We start from the raw sequence: 16,558 nt of genomic DNA, 5'->3' as shown, positions 1-16,558 counted from the left end.
ACCCCTTAGCCTCAGCAGGAAATGGCATCAAGAAGTGTCACCTGCCCAAAAGCAGAACAAGGTCTGCGACAGATCCGTGTGAGCGGCTCCCTGGACGGGAAGTCCACCGCCCTCCTCAGAGCGTGGGCAGGCCGTGGTCGTGGGCCAAGGGGGGACTTCCTTTCCTGAATTCAAGGCCACAGATATGGATCTCAAAAGCGAGTCTATGAGATCCGGCCCCACAAGGCCACAGGCTTGAGCTTGATGGGTGCCTGTAGTGGCTGGGCTCTTTGGTTGATGGCCAACCCTTGCCGGGTCACATGTGAGCCCCCAGAAGATACGCGTGTATACCCTTGGAACCTGTGACTGGAATCTTATTTGGAAAATGTCTTCGAAGATGCAATCAGGTGAAGGATGTCAAGATAAGATTATCCAGGATTATTTCCACAGGTACTTAATCCAATGCCAAATGTCCGAAAAGACAGAAGAGGACACAGAGACGCACAGAGGGGAAGGCTGAGTGAAGATGGAGCAGAGACTGGAGAGGAAGGCACGGGCGGGGCCGAGGGAGCCTGGGGCCACCAGAAGCTGCAAGAGGCAGAGAGGATCCTCTCCAGAGGAGGCGGGGCCCTGCTGGCACCTTGATTCCAGACTTCTGGCCTCTCTACCCGTGAGAGAAGAAACTGCTGTTGGTTGGTGTAAGCCACTGGTTTGTGGTGCTTTGTTACAGTAACCACAGGTCACCAAATGCAGACCGTGCGAAGGAGAGAGCTGGGGCAGACGGGGGAAGGCAGTGACACTGGGAGTAAAGGCTCTGGGTCCAGAGCCAGCCCAGGACCCAGGAAAACATGGGGCAGCCTCTCAGCATGTCTGCTTTCCCCAAGGGGGCCCCTGTGACAATTCGTATGTGTCTATGTTTTCAGCCCATTCAGATACTCTGGGAAAATGTGCAAGGAAAAAAACAACACCTTTTAAATCAGGAGTGAGGGTCTTTGTGGAGAAAGGGCGAGGACTATGGGGCCAATGACTCCAGGTGTCTCTGATTAACTGGGGCACCTTCCCTGTGGGCAAGTGGTGGTGCCCACGAAGGTGCCAAGCTGGAGCCCAGCAGTGCTGGGGAAGGGACCTTTGGACGGCTTGGGAGGGGAGCTTAGGATGTGGGGAGAATCGCCAGCTTCTGAGCACCCCTGAGGACTGAGGGGCAGAGTAGACCATTTACCAGTATTGAGGGTCTCTCATCCTCGCCACTGCCAGTCAGAGCTTGCGCAACAGAAAAAAGGAAAGAAACCAGGGGCTGAAAGATTAGCAACAACAGTATTAGATTAAGAAAAAAAAAAAAGAGGGAGAGAGAGATAGAAACATCAATTATGAGAGAGGATCATTGATCAGCTGCCTCCTGCCCACCCCACTGCAATCTGGACAAGTGCCCTGACTAGGAACCGAACCATGACTGCATGGTTCATAGGTCAACGCTCAACCACTGAGCCACGCCAGCTGGGCTCCTATTACATTTTAATATAAACTGTTGATTGGGATGATTACCAGTCAGGTGAGACAAACAGGAGAACCTAGATTGAAATCCCCTTCCAGTCCCCGCCATATTTGAGGGCCCCTCTTCTCCTGAAGAGCTGGTGCCTTCTCTCGGCCTCCAGGAGCCTAGTGCTCAGGTCCCCCCACCTCTAACATCCAGGCTTCTCACCCTGCTGTTTAGAGCAGCGCTCACTGACCGGTGGTCCATGAGGTCCGAAAGGTTGGCGACCGCTGGTTTAGAGCATCACCTGAAATCTTTCCACTGTCACCACAGACCCTCACCCCACATTGTGATGTGGAGGATTCCAGGCAATGGGCTATGTTGAAATGGCTTTTTTCCTTTTATTCTGAAATAGTTTTACTGGCTCATAAAACCTTTGTATAAAAAAACAACCCCGGCCCTGGCCGGTGCGTTCAGTGGTTAGAGCATTTGCCCGTGGACCAAAAGGTTGTGGGTTCGACTCCCTATCAAGGGCACATACCTGGGTTGCAGGTTCCATCCCAGCCCTGGTTGGGGAATGTGTAGGAGGCAATTAATTGATTTTCTCTCTCTCTTTCCCTCCCTCCCTTCCATTCTCTAAAAAGTCAATGGATAAAAATATCCTACAGTGAGAATTAAACAAACAAGCAAACAAAAGCCAACCCCAAAACACTACAACAGTATTAAATCACAATTAAATTTTAACAATAGAAAATATACAGAAAAGACATTTAAAAATTCTTTTTAATATATTTTATTGATTTTTTTACAGAGAGGAAGGGAAAGGGATAGAGAGTCAGAAACATTGATGAGAGAGAAACATCAATCAGCTGCTTCCTGCACACCTCCTACTGGGGATGTGCCCGCAATAAGGTACATGCCCTTGACCGGAATCGAACCTGGGATCCTTTAGTCCACAGGCCGATGCTCTATCCACAAAGCCAAACTGTTTAGGGCCATTTAAAAATTTTAAAAATGTATACATCTATTGAGTTCAGAGAGGGAGAGGGAGAGATAGAAACATCAATGATGAGAGAGAACCATGGATGGGCTGCCTCTTGCATATCCCCTACTGGGATGGAGCCCAAAACCCAAGCCTGTGCCCTAAAAGGGAATTGAATAATGACCTCCTGGTTCATAGGTTGATGCTCAATCACTGAGCAACACTGGCCAGACCAGACTATACATTTTTTTAAAGGAAAAATAAATCCTACAGAACTGAATTCAGAAAAGATGCTATAGCTTAAAAACTATAACAAAATATGTAGTTCTTTATAACATTAATTCATTGCACAATGCTGCCAGATAGTTTCATAGGCATAACAGTGCCCAGAGTACAAGTAAGCACAATTTCAATGTTACATTTAGTTGAAGTGACTATATCCCCACCTAAAGAACTCATATTTCTGGCACAAAATGTTGTCTATTTTAACTTCCACCAGGCAAACAATTTCAAAATCCAATTACTGCCTACCCACTCATCCATCCATCCATCCATCCATCTTCTGACCCACTCAATTACTCATCTATTCTTCTATCCATCCAACCATCCATCCACCCAACCACCCAACCACCCAACCACCCACCCCTTCTCTGGACAACTGCCTCATATTTTTATCCAAGATCATATATACTTCTGGCTAAAGAGACACATTTGGTAAGTGCCAGAAGCCACAGCCACTCTGCCTGTGGCAACCCAGACCGACTGAATTAGAAACCTCATCAATACCAAGAAACAGGTTGGTCTGTCCTTACCTGTTCTTGGCAAACTCCACCACACTGGTACCTACAGTTCCTTGTACTCACTCCATTGGTGCCTGAGACCACCCACACTCAATGCGGGTCAGTTACCAAAGTGCTACCCTCCCACACCTACACTCCCACCTTGACCACTGCTCAGACCTTCACACCAAGGCCGTAAAATTCACAAATTAGCTCTTGGGCTGGCTCCCCCTGCAAGGCTGCCCAGGGTCCCACACTAAGGCTGTCAACTCACCCTCTCACGATGCCACTCTCTAGGTAGTTGACCTGGATGAATTTTCCAAATCGACTCGAATTGTTGTTGTGGGCTGTTTTGGCATTCCCAAAAGCCTGCGAGGAAAACAAAAATAAATTTTCAGGTGGTGAGGATAACATTTCTACAGGCCTCAGGCTGGAGCCTCAGAGCTCCCTCTGGGCGTCGCAGACACCTGTGTGCTGGAAGTCACTCCGTGGCCCAGGTGTGCTCCAAACATAGAGATAACTCACTCGTTATCTCTCTGTTTGGGTTGTGGGAGAGGCTGAAGTTTTAAGTGTCGGACGTTAAAGATGACAATCGTTGGAACTCTCTCCCAGTCATAATTGTTTATGCAGCATACTCCAGTCTGCTGCATGTTTCTGTGTTGCCTACAAGGCAAGAGTGGTTTTCACATTTGCAAATGGCTTTAAAAACAACCCAGAATGTGCCCTGTGCACTCTACCTTTTCATATTATCAGCTGACATTTTCATCCAAGTACTGGAAATGTCTCTAATTTTGTTTGGACACATCAAAACACATACAGCAGCCTTTCATTTCTAAGCCTCTGGTATCAGAGAACCTTTGAAAATAAGCTCAACACTGAGTGAGTAATCTCTTTACTTTTCAATAAAAGAGGCACTTCCAATTCTCCTGAGACCTTACGTGGGGGGCTTAGAAATCCAACAAGATACCAGTCATGATGTCAAGGTCCCTGATCCTAAATCCACACCCGCTAAGATAACAGAGAATTATGCTGACTTTGGGCAGAGGCATCAGTTAAGAAAACAGTTTGTAATATAATATTCATTTTTCTAAAGGTTTATCCAAAATTCTCACCCTAGTCTTGGTATTTTTAGTCTCTTTATAAGAGTACTAGAGGCCCGATACATGAAATTCATGCAAGAGTAGGCCTTCGCAGCCGCAGCGGCTGCCTGGATCCCTCCCTGAAACTTACATAATGCCTTGCTAGTTTGATCATCTACACTTTACTCCTGCTTTATTTTATGCAAAATCCTTATCTCTATAGCACTTTATTCTTGAAAACTTCCCATCAGCGTAGGTCTGAACAGGATAGTGTGGAACATCCTGCAGTCTTCACCCTGATAGTCCTGGTTCTCTCCTCCTGTCCTGGCACAATTGTCAACAGTGCTGCCTTCCCTCCCAGAATTGCTCCAGTTTGAAAGATTGGTTACTACATGTTGAGATTATCTCAGAGAAGGCTCTGCAACTGTCAGGTTAATGGGAGCCACATAAGTGAACTTGGTGATAATATATTCATTATCATGGAAGTGAACCTGTAATATTATTTGGAAATGCTTCATTATATAATGTACAGTATATCTCTCAATGATCAGAAATCAACATGATAGTTGCTTAAACTAGTTTCAAAGATTGTTTTTTTCTCTGTAAATAAAGTTGATATCATTCTGTACTTGATAAATGAGATTACAAAAAAAAAAAAAAAAAAAAAAAAAAAAAACAACCCAGAGAAGAGCAGTATTTCCTGACATGTGAAAATTCTATTCACGACTCAGTGTCCATTAACGAGGTTTTCCTGGCACACAGTCAGGCCTATTCATTAACGGATTGTCCGCGGCTGCTTCTGAGCTGCGAAGGCAGGGTGGCTGAGATAGAGACCATCTGGCCCGCAGAGCCAAAACATTTACTATCTGGCTCCTTCCAGAAGGAATCTGCCAGGCCCCGGTATGAGCTGAGCTCTGGGCTCCAGGAGGGCAGCAGGCTGGCCGTGAGGGAGCAGAGGTGGGGATCCTGCAATTCTGTGGGATGACAAGCAGTTCACAGCAAATTTTTTAAAATCGGGGAAAAACTTATACAACATAAAACTAACCGTTCTAAAGTGAAGAATTCAGTGTCATTTAGGATATGCAGAATGTTGTACAACCATCACCTCTACCTAGTTCTAGAACTGTCGTCAGCAAACTGCGGTTCGAGAGCCACATGCGGCTCTTTGGCCCCTTGAGTGTGGCTCTTCCACAAAATACCACGGCCTGGGCGAGTCTATTTTGAAGAAGTGGCATTAGAAGAAGTTTAAGTTTAAAATATTTGGCTCTCAAAAGAAATTTTAATCATTGTACTGTTCATATTGGCTCTGTTGACTAATGAGTTTGCCGACCACTGTTCTAGAACATTTCATCACTCTAAAAGGAAACCCCATCCCCATTAGGAGTCACTCCTCATTTACTCCTCTCCCAATCCCTGGCAACCTCTAATCTGCTTTCTGTCTGCACATACGTGGGACATACTCTATGTGGTCTTCTGTGTCTGTTTTCACTCAGCATAATGTTTTTGGGGTTCTCCCAGGTGGTGGCATAAATCAGGGCTGCATTCCCAAAATGGAGAGGAAAGTATGCACAGTGCACGGAGCCTGCAATCTATTGGGGTCCCTCTGGGGCCTCCCATGGGACTACCACCCAGATAACAAATGGAGACATGCGCCCCTCCCCCCCTCCCGCCTAGGTTCCCAGACGGTCCCCTTCCCACACCGGACCCACTATACCCGAGGGGTAAAGAGACAGAGAGAGGATATGCTAAGCCTTGGGAACACAGGGTAGGGAAGATGCTTGAGAGTGTGTTCACTGTTTCAGGGAGAGGGAGGCTGGCAGAGATGGCAGTGGTGGGGCAGGGGAAGGGATAATGTGGGGGGTAACACCCCAGAGTCAATGGGGAAAGGAAAGCTTGGTGGCAGTGAGAAGGGTGCCAAACTGACAATATTCCCATTTGAGGAGGCTGAGCTGTGTGGGGAGCTGACTGTGGGCAAGACAGCAGGGAGAGGGGGCAAGGCCACTGCCAGGCCTGCCGGTGGGGCAGGGTGGTCGAGGGTTAGAGTGGTGAGAGGCAGCCAGACGTGCAAGCTCACAGGAACAGGGAGATGTGCTGACGTGGAGAGGAGACTGGGTTTTCCTGAGGACCTCATTCTGCAAGGGATGGATGCAGGTGGATTATCGATCAGAGTTCCTGATGGGGCGTCCTGAGGCAGAAACCCCATAAAAAAGCTTCTTTGGGAAGGCCTAGCACATTTCCTCGGAGAATGGCTCCATTCAGCACAGCTTGAGGCAGGACGGGAGCGCAGCCTGGGCCCACGTGCCCATCATGCTCCTGGCTGATGGGGTCACGGGACGAGTGATTTCCTGCCCCATTGCTCTAGACCTGGACAACAGACTCCCTTGTAAAACCCGAGTCACCAAGTAGGAGAGTGACAATGGAAGGGAGGCCCCGGAGAGGCAACCTGGCCCCATACTATGAAGGGGGGTTGCTCAGGGTGGGAGCATCAGCTAGGTGCTTTGGGGGACTCCAGTGCAACCCAGCCTGAGAAGGCGCTTTCCTGAGTCAGGCAGCAGCCAAGAGCCCAATCCCCTTCTTCACAAATGCTGTCTCAGGGTTCATCACCGGGTGGGTTTTGAAAAAATCTTTGGTGGGACTGATTAAACACTGGGGCTTGTCACCAGCCCTGGGTCTGCCCTTCTCTCCCAAGTGTCTGGAACCCAGTGGGCTCTTGGCCTGGGTACTGCTGACAGTTAGGCCATCCTGGGCACTGTCAGATATTGAGCAGTGCCCCTGGTTTCTACCTGCTAGATATCAGGGCATGTGGGACAACCAAAAATGCCCTGGGAGGTGGCTGAATCACCCAGGCTGAACAGCACTGCTATACACAGATGCAGGTCCAAGGAGTTTGCAGGGCCAGGCGGTCTGAGCCTCCTGGATTCTTCCCCCCCTTATGAGGGCCCTCACGTCTGCTGCAGTGCTGAGGGCTCCTCTGGGGAAGAAAACTAGGTTTACTTTCTAGTTTCGCGTAAGTTCAGCCTTAGAACTGTGTTTGCTGTTTGGGGCAAAGCCTGTGGGCCCTCAAGGCACCGCTCCTGGCTCTATCTCCTTTCATTCCACGCTTACCAGAGCCTGCGGGGTGGCATCTGAGCTGAGAACAGGCCTGCTCTGTGCTAAAATGAACTCCTGCGAGTGAGCCTGCGAAGTTCTGCCTGTCCTAACTACGAGCAGATGGTGGAGCGATGCCCAGTCCCGTGGGAGCTCCTTCCTGGAGCAACGGGCCTCTCTCTGCCGGGATCCCGGCCGGCAGCACCTGGGTCCGGGGCCTGCCGCCTGGCAACCCAGAGACACACATTCGTACCCTGAAGAGCCACAGGGGACCTTTTTGAACGCGGGACAAGTCATCGTGGTGATTTCTGAGGAAAGAGCCAGGCCTGGCATCCTGGGGACAAGAGGGTAAGTTTTGGGGATGTGGGGCCCACTCGCTCTCTGGTTCTGCAATTACCAGTGTGGGGCCTGGGTGACCTCATGCGTCTGGTATGTGGTCTCAGCACACTGCGACTTTTCAAAGCCGATCTAAAAATATCCGGTTGGTGCTATTATACATCCGAGGAGGAGGAAACAACGCTGGCCTGGCGCTCTCGCTCTCTTCGAGGGGAGCTATTGTGTGGCTGCTCCTGGGCTGGCCAGGAGCGCTTGCAGGGCTGGCCTCCACGCACAAGAGCGGCTGGTGTGCCCGGTGGATCATGTGAGACTGGGGGCGGACAGGAGGGAGGAAGAGGGAACCGGGTGCCAGCAATGATGCGATGTAATCTAGCCGTGGGTCTGGGGAGGCCACATGTTTATGCCATTTGCCCACCAGGCCAGAAAAGCCGTAGCCCTGGATTTTGTGGGAAAAGTCTGGCCTTTCTTAGAAACACGTTTTCCCTCTTTATAACATAAAACACACATTTCCAATATATGCGTTCACTTTGGAAAGGATATGAACTACACTAAAAGTTTACCAAACAGAAGAAAAAAATGTAACGAGATAACCTTATAATTCAATCCTACACTCCGTCCTGGTTTAACACACTGTCCTCTGACGGGGCAGGGCAGGCCAGGCCCTGGGGGCACTGGGTGCCGGACAGATGGTTCCCACTCTGCCAGGGATGCTGACAACAGGGCAGGGGGTGTCTGGGGGTCTCCCAACTGCCCTTGTCTTTAAAGTTCTTCTTTTGAGTCAAAAAAGTTTTTAAAACTGGAGACATCCGTGATTGAGCATCCTATTGTACTTAGCCAGAAATTTCTAGAAGGTGCATATTCAATGTAAACAGGATGGCTCTTGGGATGCATGATAAATATTTTAGGAAGAATTGTGATGATGTATAGATAATGTGTTATAAAGTGTACACCTGAAACCTGTATGCTATTACTAACCCATGTCACCCCAATAAACTCAACTGAAAAAAAAAAAAAAGATGATGATAACATCATACAATGACTATGGCATGTTCTGGCCCCACACCAGGCTCACTGTGGGCTTTTCTCCTGTAAGAAACAGACAGATGTGCCTTCCTCATTTCAGATGAGGAAATTGAGGTGCAGAGGCCAGACAACCTCCCTGAAGTCTGAGAGCAGGTGGTTGATGTCCTGGGCTTGAACCCAGAACTCAGTGCTCGCATTCCCAGCCTATGCTCTGCCTGTCTGATTTTCAGTCCGTGAGGCCTGGGCTCCTTCTTCAGACCCATTCTTAGTGCCTGGAATCGGGCAAACTGGCCTAGGACTTTTCGGGGTGCCTGTCCACCCTGGCCCAATCCCTCTGATTCACACCTGGCCTCTGGCACATCCAACCCAAAGACGGAACAAGCCTTGAAACAGAGACAGCATTAGGCAAATAACGTTTTGTTTTCAGGTTAGAACCCAAAGCCCCGTGGAATGAGCTGAAAAGGCAACCTCACTCGCCCATCTCCCATGTCAACAGGTGAGCCCTGGGTAAGGATCCCAGTGAGAGGAGTTCCCCAGCCTGGCCATGCATGGTGGCTGTCCTTCCAGCCAGGCTGAGATGGCCAGACCTGGCATAACATCATCTCCAGATTTACTTATGCTCATCCTTTCTCGGAGGAAACTTCCAGGTCATTCTTGTGACTTGGTCTAGGTTGTGGGGTTGGCCTTATCTGTTTTCCTGATCTTCCAGCCACAGGGACCTCACTTCCCAAGTGCTTATGGTTCATATGTAGATCCATTCATTCATTCATTCACGTGACAACAATTTACTGACCACCTGCTTGTGAGCCTGGCACCATTCTAGCCTCAGAGACTCCACCTTCCCTGAGAGGCTCTGGTGGTCCATTTGGCCAAGATTGGAAGTCCCCTCAACCCACTCGGTCGCCTGCCACCTCCTGAGGCCTCGATGCTACCCCTTCCTCTGCAATGCCACCTCTGGGTGAAGTCTTAGTTTCCCCCCAAGACCATGAGCCACAGAGGACTTCAAGATCTCTTGTCCGGGCCAGGCACTGAGTTGGAAGAGTAACTGATGTTGCCAGGAGAGGTTGAGATTGGTAAAAGAACATTGGCAAATATTAGGCCACTGTGGATCGTAAAAACGGGGCTGATGGAGAGAGTGAAATTGTCCGCCACTTCCTGGCTTCCCAGTCCAGTAGGGTGGGGAAGAGAACGAGACACTCAACAGCAACTGAAAGCTGGGGTTGGCACGGTGGCCCATTGCTTGGAACCCAAGTAATTATTCTCCCAAGTGTTCTCCATGTTCCTGGGCACCTTTCTACAGAAAGGAGTGCTTGGCCCAAGCCCACCGACAGGTGGTGCCACTCTGGGGACATGGACAATAGCCAGACCCTGCAGGAGGCGGCGTCAGAGGAGTCCTATGGCTGTGCCAGGCCAGCATGGAGCAAGGGGCAGTGTGGGTAATGTCCCTGCCCAGGTGGCCCGTGATCCAAGGACACGGGAGGATCTGTTCCACCTTGTCTGCTGAGCAAACAGCCCTGGGACATCGAGTCAGGGCTGGGGTTTTCCTGTGTGGAAATGTGGGGAAATAACCCCTGGCCTTCCTGGGAGGGCTGGCGGTATAAGGCTACAGTCAGCTGTGTTAACTGGGTATCACTGGTTTCGGATTCTTCTCCTTAGGGGAGATGAAATGACTTTGTGAATCAGGGGCGGCAAACTTGTTCCATGAAGGGCCAAGTAATAAATATTTGGGCTCTGTTGCAACAGCTCAACTCTGCTGTTGTAGGGTGAAGCAACCACATATGATGTGTACGCAAACGGACGTGGAGGACGCCCTCCTGATGTGGGGGTGGGGTGGGGGATGGGGATGAGGCAGTCTTCTTAGACAATGACTTCTACGGGGGTTGACAAAAGACAGCCAGCCATTTGTTTCTATTTGGCCTGTGAGGTAAGAGTGATTTCGACATTTTTAAATACTTGGGGGGAAAAAAATCAAAAGAAGAATATTCTATGACACATGTAAATGATATGAAATTCAGCTTTCCGTGTCCACGAATAAGGTTTTGTTGGCATACAGCCACATCTGCTTACACATGGTCTGCGTCTGCTTTTGACTAAAGAGCACACAGTTGAGTCGTCATTGTGTCAGAGACTGTTCCGGCAGAGCTGAAAATACTGACCCACAAACAGGCTGTTTACAGAAAAATTAGGCCCCCTTCTCCCCATGGGGCCAGAGCAGTGCTGGGGCTGGGAGAGAAGACGCTGACATGCAGACACATGATGGGTGAGTATAGGAGGGCGTGAGTGTCACACAGGCTGACTGGTCTCCCCCGGGGCATAGCTGGAACCCGGAGAAGCCAGAGATAGAGAAGCCTGCTCCCCGGGAACTAGGCGGACAGGCGGTGGGGCAGTGAGAAACACAGCTGATTTGCTTTCCACAGAGCTGGCGAGGAGGGAGCATTGGGGTTAGGAGGGGGCGGCCTGTTCCAGGAAGGGGAGATGCTGGGTAAGGGCAAGGAAGCAGGGCAGGAAGTGGAGGAGTCTCCCCAACCTCATGGCTCCCGACTCATAGATTAAGAAATGGAGGCTCTCCAGGGCTTGGCTGACACCCAGCCTCTGGCCTGGTTCTGTTCTCTCCCGGTTGCCCATGGGGCTTGAGGCACTTAGCAGGCTCTTGACAGCCAGTGGCTAACTGGATGGACAGACCAATGCATGAACAGACAGATGGGTTGCAGGCATGTGCAGGGAGCCAAGTGATGATGGGACATGATGCTCACCTACCTAGTGCTCCCAGTTCATTACAGGTTCTGTCAGAATCCAGAATAGTACCAACTACCAAACACAGATACAGACAGAAACGTTGGAAAGACAGACAGAAAGGACTCCTGGGGCAAGGACAAGACCCTTTAAATAGACAGACATCCACCAAGGGGCAAAGTTTCAAGACAAACTGTGTCAGGGTGAGGATTGGAAGCAGGGGTATCTTAAAAAAAAAAAAAAAAAAAAAAAAAATTAGCCAAAACCGGTTTGGCTCAATGGATAGAGCATCGGCCTGCGGACTGAAAGGTCCCAGGTTCGATTCTGGTCAAGGGCATGTACGGTGGTTGCGGGCACATCCCCAGTAGGGGGTGTGCAAGAGGCAGCTAATCGATGATTCTCTCTCATCAATGTTTCTAACTCTCTATCCCTTTCTCCTCCTCTCTGTAAAAAATCAATAAAATATATTTTAAAAAAATTAAAAAATAAAAGAAGAAAAAGAAACCAATTATAAAACAAGTTGTTGCATCTCATATTTCCCTAAATTTTAGTTTAGGTTATAATGAAACCCTGTGCTAAATCATAGAAGGAATAAGAAACAGATCTAGTTTTGAGAGGGGAAGGGGTTCTGCTTGCTTCTTACTGAATCAAAAATATTTGAGGAATGCATAGATCCCTGAGGGCTCATCCATTTGACACCCAAATCATTCTCTTTTGGGTTTGATTCTTTTTTTCAGGTTTTTGAATTGCAAAATTAATATACTTACTTTCACTTATTCATATTTATGGATAGTATAGCTATGAAATTCCTCTCATTACTGCTTTAAATACATCCTGTGGTTTCTACTAATAATATTGTGGTTTTTTAAAAAAAATGTTTTTATTGATTTCAGAGAGAGGAAGGGAGAGGGAACGAGAGATAGAAACATCAATAATGAGAATCATTGATCAGCTGCCTCCTCTACACCCCCTACTGGGGATCAAACCTGCAGCCTAGGCATGTGCTCTGATAGGGAATCAAACCCATGACTTCCTGGTTCATAGTGAATGCCCTGAGCCACTCCAGTCAGGCTAATAATATTGTTTTTGTCACAGATTTTTAGAAAATCTATAATTTTGATTTGTAAATCCCCTTGAATGCAAGAATTACTTAACTGAGTTTTACTTTTTCTTTAAAAACAATTTCCACGTGGAAGGGCCTTTAAAAAATTAATTTCCAGTTTTATCACATTAAGAATGTTGCTTGTAATATTTCTACTTTTGGAAGTTCTAGATACTTTCTCTGTGACCTTATAAGGAATGGATTTTGTGACTATTCCATGAATACTTGAGATTTCTTCTCATATGAGAGCAGAGGGTTTGTAATATGGCCACATAATCTGTGTTAAGCACATGGTTTGGCCATCTTACATTCTTGCCTTTTGCTGTCTACTCAACCAGCTTGTTGAGTAGACAGCAAAAGCAGGCTTACAGTCATGAGTACGTGAAACAGAGTTTATTCTTATATTATTATTTATTATTCAGAGTGCAGCATAAGTAGGCTTACAGTCATGAGTACGTGAAACAGAGTTTATTCTTATATTATTATTTATTAATTAGTTATTTTCTATATGGACAACTGTAAAGCTACTTTTGCCCTACCCTGTATGTTTGTACCTGTTTCTCCTGGTATCCTATATAATAAAAGGGTAATATGCAAATTGACCCTAATGGCAGAATGACCAGAATGACCACTGGACCAGTCACTATGAGGTGCACTGTCCATCTCTCGGTCCCTTCCCCTGGCCGTCAGGCACCAATCAACCAATGGTGAATGGGGAACCAGGAGTGGGTGGCAATGGGGGGGCGGGGATGGCTGCAAGCAGCTGGGGAAGATGGCCCTGATTGCAGGCCAGGCCTAGGGAACATACCCATGCATGAATTTGTGCGCCAGACCTATAGTCTTTTATAACTTCCATTTTGTAAAGATGATAGCTATGTGTTTTTTGTTTTGTTTTTAATATATTTTTATTGATATTTTACAGAGAGGAAGAGAGAGGGATAGAGAGTTAGAAACATCGATGAGAGAGAATCATCGATCAGCTGCCTCTTGCACACCCCCTACTGGGGATGTGCCTGCAACCAAGGTACATGCCCTTGACCGGAATCGAACCTAGGACCTTTCAGTCCGCAGGCCGATGCTCTATCCACTGAGCCAAACCGGTTTCGGCAGCTATGTTGTTTTGATATTGACAAATATTATACCAGGAGTATAAATGGAGGCTTTTGGCATGTGAGGAAGATTTGTAAATGTCAAATTCAGAGGCCCAATTTCTACTTTCTCCATGTCAAAATTCTAGCTCTGCTAATTCCGTTTCTATCTGCCTGTTCCACCTGTGCCTTTTCCTTTATTTTAAGCTTCTGGGACAGCTTTAGTTAGTTTTGTCCTATTCATAAGACATGGAGTTGAACCTTGCTTTGTTAGCCAAGCTGAATATCTGCTCCTTTAATAGGTGGATTGAGCCCATTTAAACTTAGCAGCACATGGACTCATTCCTTCCATCATTAGCTCTCTGCCCTCTCTGCTACTATGAATGTGGTTGAGTGATTGGAGGCTGGAGCAATTCTCCAGGCCATTTTCAATGAGTTCTTAAAATCCTGCACCCTTTGCAAGACTTTCAACCTCACTTTGCAACTGATTTGCATCCAAGAGAGAAGACCCACCGGTTCTGGTGGGTGGACATCAATAAGCCATGTTTACGCTGAGCCAAGACGGGAATGAGTGAAGAGCTCATTCTGTAAGTGGGTGGCTCATTATGGAATCTTTCCTCTTAGGATGACGTTTGCTTCTCTAAATAATTCCTACACTGCAGAGACTCCAGGGCTGATGATGAGAAAAGCAAGGCCTCTGGTACATTGTGTGCAGCAAACCAAGCATTTGTACTCATGAGGAAAGGGAAGCTCCCCGGGGTGGGCTGTAGGGAGAGTCTGTGGTCTCCAGAGCACGCCCCCCGCCCCCCACCTTTCCTGCAGTTGCTGTAGTCTTTTTCTGCACCCTAGGGGAGGGGGTTGGAAAATCTGTCATCCTGGGGCTCCCTGCCTCTTCCCCTGTGGGTCGGCACTACCATGTGGCTCTGATGGTTATGGTGAGGGAGAGACAAGGTTGAGGATCCAGAGATCTGGTGGTGCTCTGACCAGGAAAGGAAGACTTTGCTGATCTCCGGACTAACTGCTAGGCGCTTTCACCAATGAGGAAACAGGTGCAGAAGAAATCTTGGTGGGAGGCAAGATTTAAAAAATGTGTATTAAAATTATTTTCGGAATGCACTGCAGCGGGCGCTATCTGCTTGGGGAGCTGAGCGGTCGCCAAGGCAGTGGTAGAGGCTAGTGTGAGGCCAGCGGATCTTTCCATCCTCCGAGGCAACGGCCATAGCTGCACAGTATTGCTTGCTTTTTTGTTGTTGTTGTTTTGTTTTGCTAATATTCATCCAAGGATATTTTCCCGCTGATTTTTAGGGAGAGTAGAAGAGAGAGGGAATGAGAGAGAAACATTGATGTGAGAGAAACACATCAATTGGTCGCCTCCTGCATGAGCCCTGACCAGGGCTCTGGGCTGGGGAGGAGCCTGCAACCAAGCTACATGTCCATGACCAGAATAGAACCCGGGACCCTTTGGTCCACAGGCTGACACTCTATCCACTCAGCCAAACCAGCTAGGTAGGTGGCTTGTTTTGAGGTGGATTCCAAAATGGCGGCAGGTAAGTGGAAGCTATACTGACTCTCCCAGGACCGAACTGGAAATAAAACTAAAATATACAAAAAACACCCTGAAAAATCAACTGAAGACTAGCTGGAGTGAGCCTTGACAACCAAGGACAGAAAGTGGAGAGACTGGTAAGAAGCGCGGAAGCATGAAAGGATGGCTGGGCTCCCACAGATGACAGCTGAAGTTCTGGAAAGGGATCTCAGCCATGGGGCTTCCCATTGAGAACTCTGGGGTCTAAACCTCAAACTTGACTTCACAGCCCAGAGCACCAGAAGTGAGAAAAGTGTCCCATAACATTTGGATGTAAAAAGCAGCAAGGTTTCTGTCTGCCAGTGAAAGATGGCTGGAAATGCAGGCACTCTCTTAAAGGGCCAACACACACAATTTTGTGTGCAGCCACTCACTTTGGGCTCTGGCAGAAGAAGGGCAGAGTGGACTGGAGCTCTGTGAGGAGAGTCCAGGGTTGGGGCTCTAGGTTTGAGTACAGAGGATAGCCACCTTGGTTTCCTGTGCTGAGTCATTCCCTCACACTGCAGAGGACACTTTTCTCCGGCAGAACTTTCTTATTCAGGCAGTTTTTTTGCCTGGGGGGAAGGCAGTTGCCCCACCCTGTGGTCAACAGCCTGAGGCTAATCAGCTTGAGTGTCAATGGTCTCTGGAGGCTTTGAGTCTTTGCCTGATCTCCTTCTGCACCTGGCGCTAGGAAAAGCAGACTCTGATGCACATCTTGGTCCTTTTCTTTTGCACACCCCCTACTGGGGATACGCCCGCAACCAAGGTACATGCCCTTGACCGGAATCGAACCCGGGACCCTTCAGTCCCCAAGCCGACGCTCTATCCATGGAGCCAAACCGGTCTCGGCAATCTTGGTCCTTTTCAAAGGCATCCAGCCTCAGCAGAGGGAGCCACAAGATGTGGGTTGCGGCCAAAACCGGTTTGATTCTGGACAGAGCGTTGGTCTGCGGACTGGAAGGTCCCAGGTTCAATTCCAGTCGAGGGCATGTACATTGGTTGCGGGCACATCCCCGGTATGGGGCGTGCAGGAGGCAGCTGGTCGATGTTTCTAGCTCTCTATCCCTTTCCCTTCCTCTCTGTAAAAAAATCAATAAAATATATTAAAAAAGAAAAGAAAAAAAAAGATGTGGGTTGGTAATAGCTCCAAACAAGGTACTCAAGGCCAGTCACAAAGAGCATCTAAAACTGTCCTGCACTAGAGTTTGAGAGTCACAGCAGATCTACCTGATACATAAACACAAACCTAAAGAGGCAAAAACTGAAACCATTTCCCCTAAGAACAGGAACAAGACAGGATGTCGCTTTCACCACTCTTATTCAACAGCGATC

The 16,558-nt window shown here is 48.2% G+C and overlaps 1 protein-coding gene across 12 annotated transcripts in view; it reads right to left on the bottom strand.

Annotated features, from left to right (window-relative positions):
* MYO9B (myosin IXB) overlaps window positions 1-16,558 on the bottom strand; it is an 89,703-nt gene that overhangs the window by 40,800 nt on the left and 32,345 nt on the right. For all 12 annotated transcript variants that reach the window (XM_036416014.2, XM_045573585.1, XM_036416015.2 and 9 more), the window contains one exon: window positions 3,486-3,580. In XM_036416014.2, the coding sequence (XP_036271907.1) occupies window positions 3,486-3,580 (95 nt within the window). The remainder of the gene's footprint in view (window positions 1-3,485; window positions 3,581-16,558) is intronic.

Source organism: Pipistrellus kuhlii, unplaced genomic scaffold, assembly GCF_014108245.1.
Source record: "Pipistrellus kuhlii isolate mPipKuh1 unplaced genomic scaffold, mPipKuh1.p scaffold_m20_p_52, whole genome shotgun sequence".
NCBI lineage: Eukaryota > Metazoa > Chordata > Mammalia > Chiroptera > Vespertilionidae > Pipistrellus > Pipistrellus kuhlii.
Note: the sequence above shows the minus strand (reverse complement) of the source record. Positions and strands in the feature narration are given on the sequence as shown.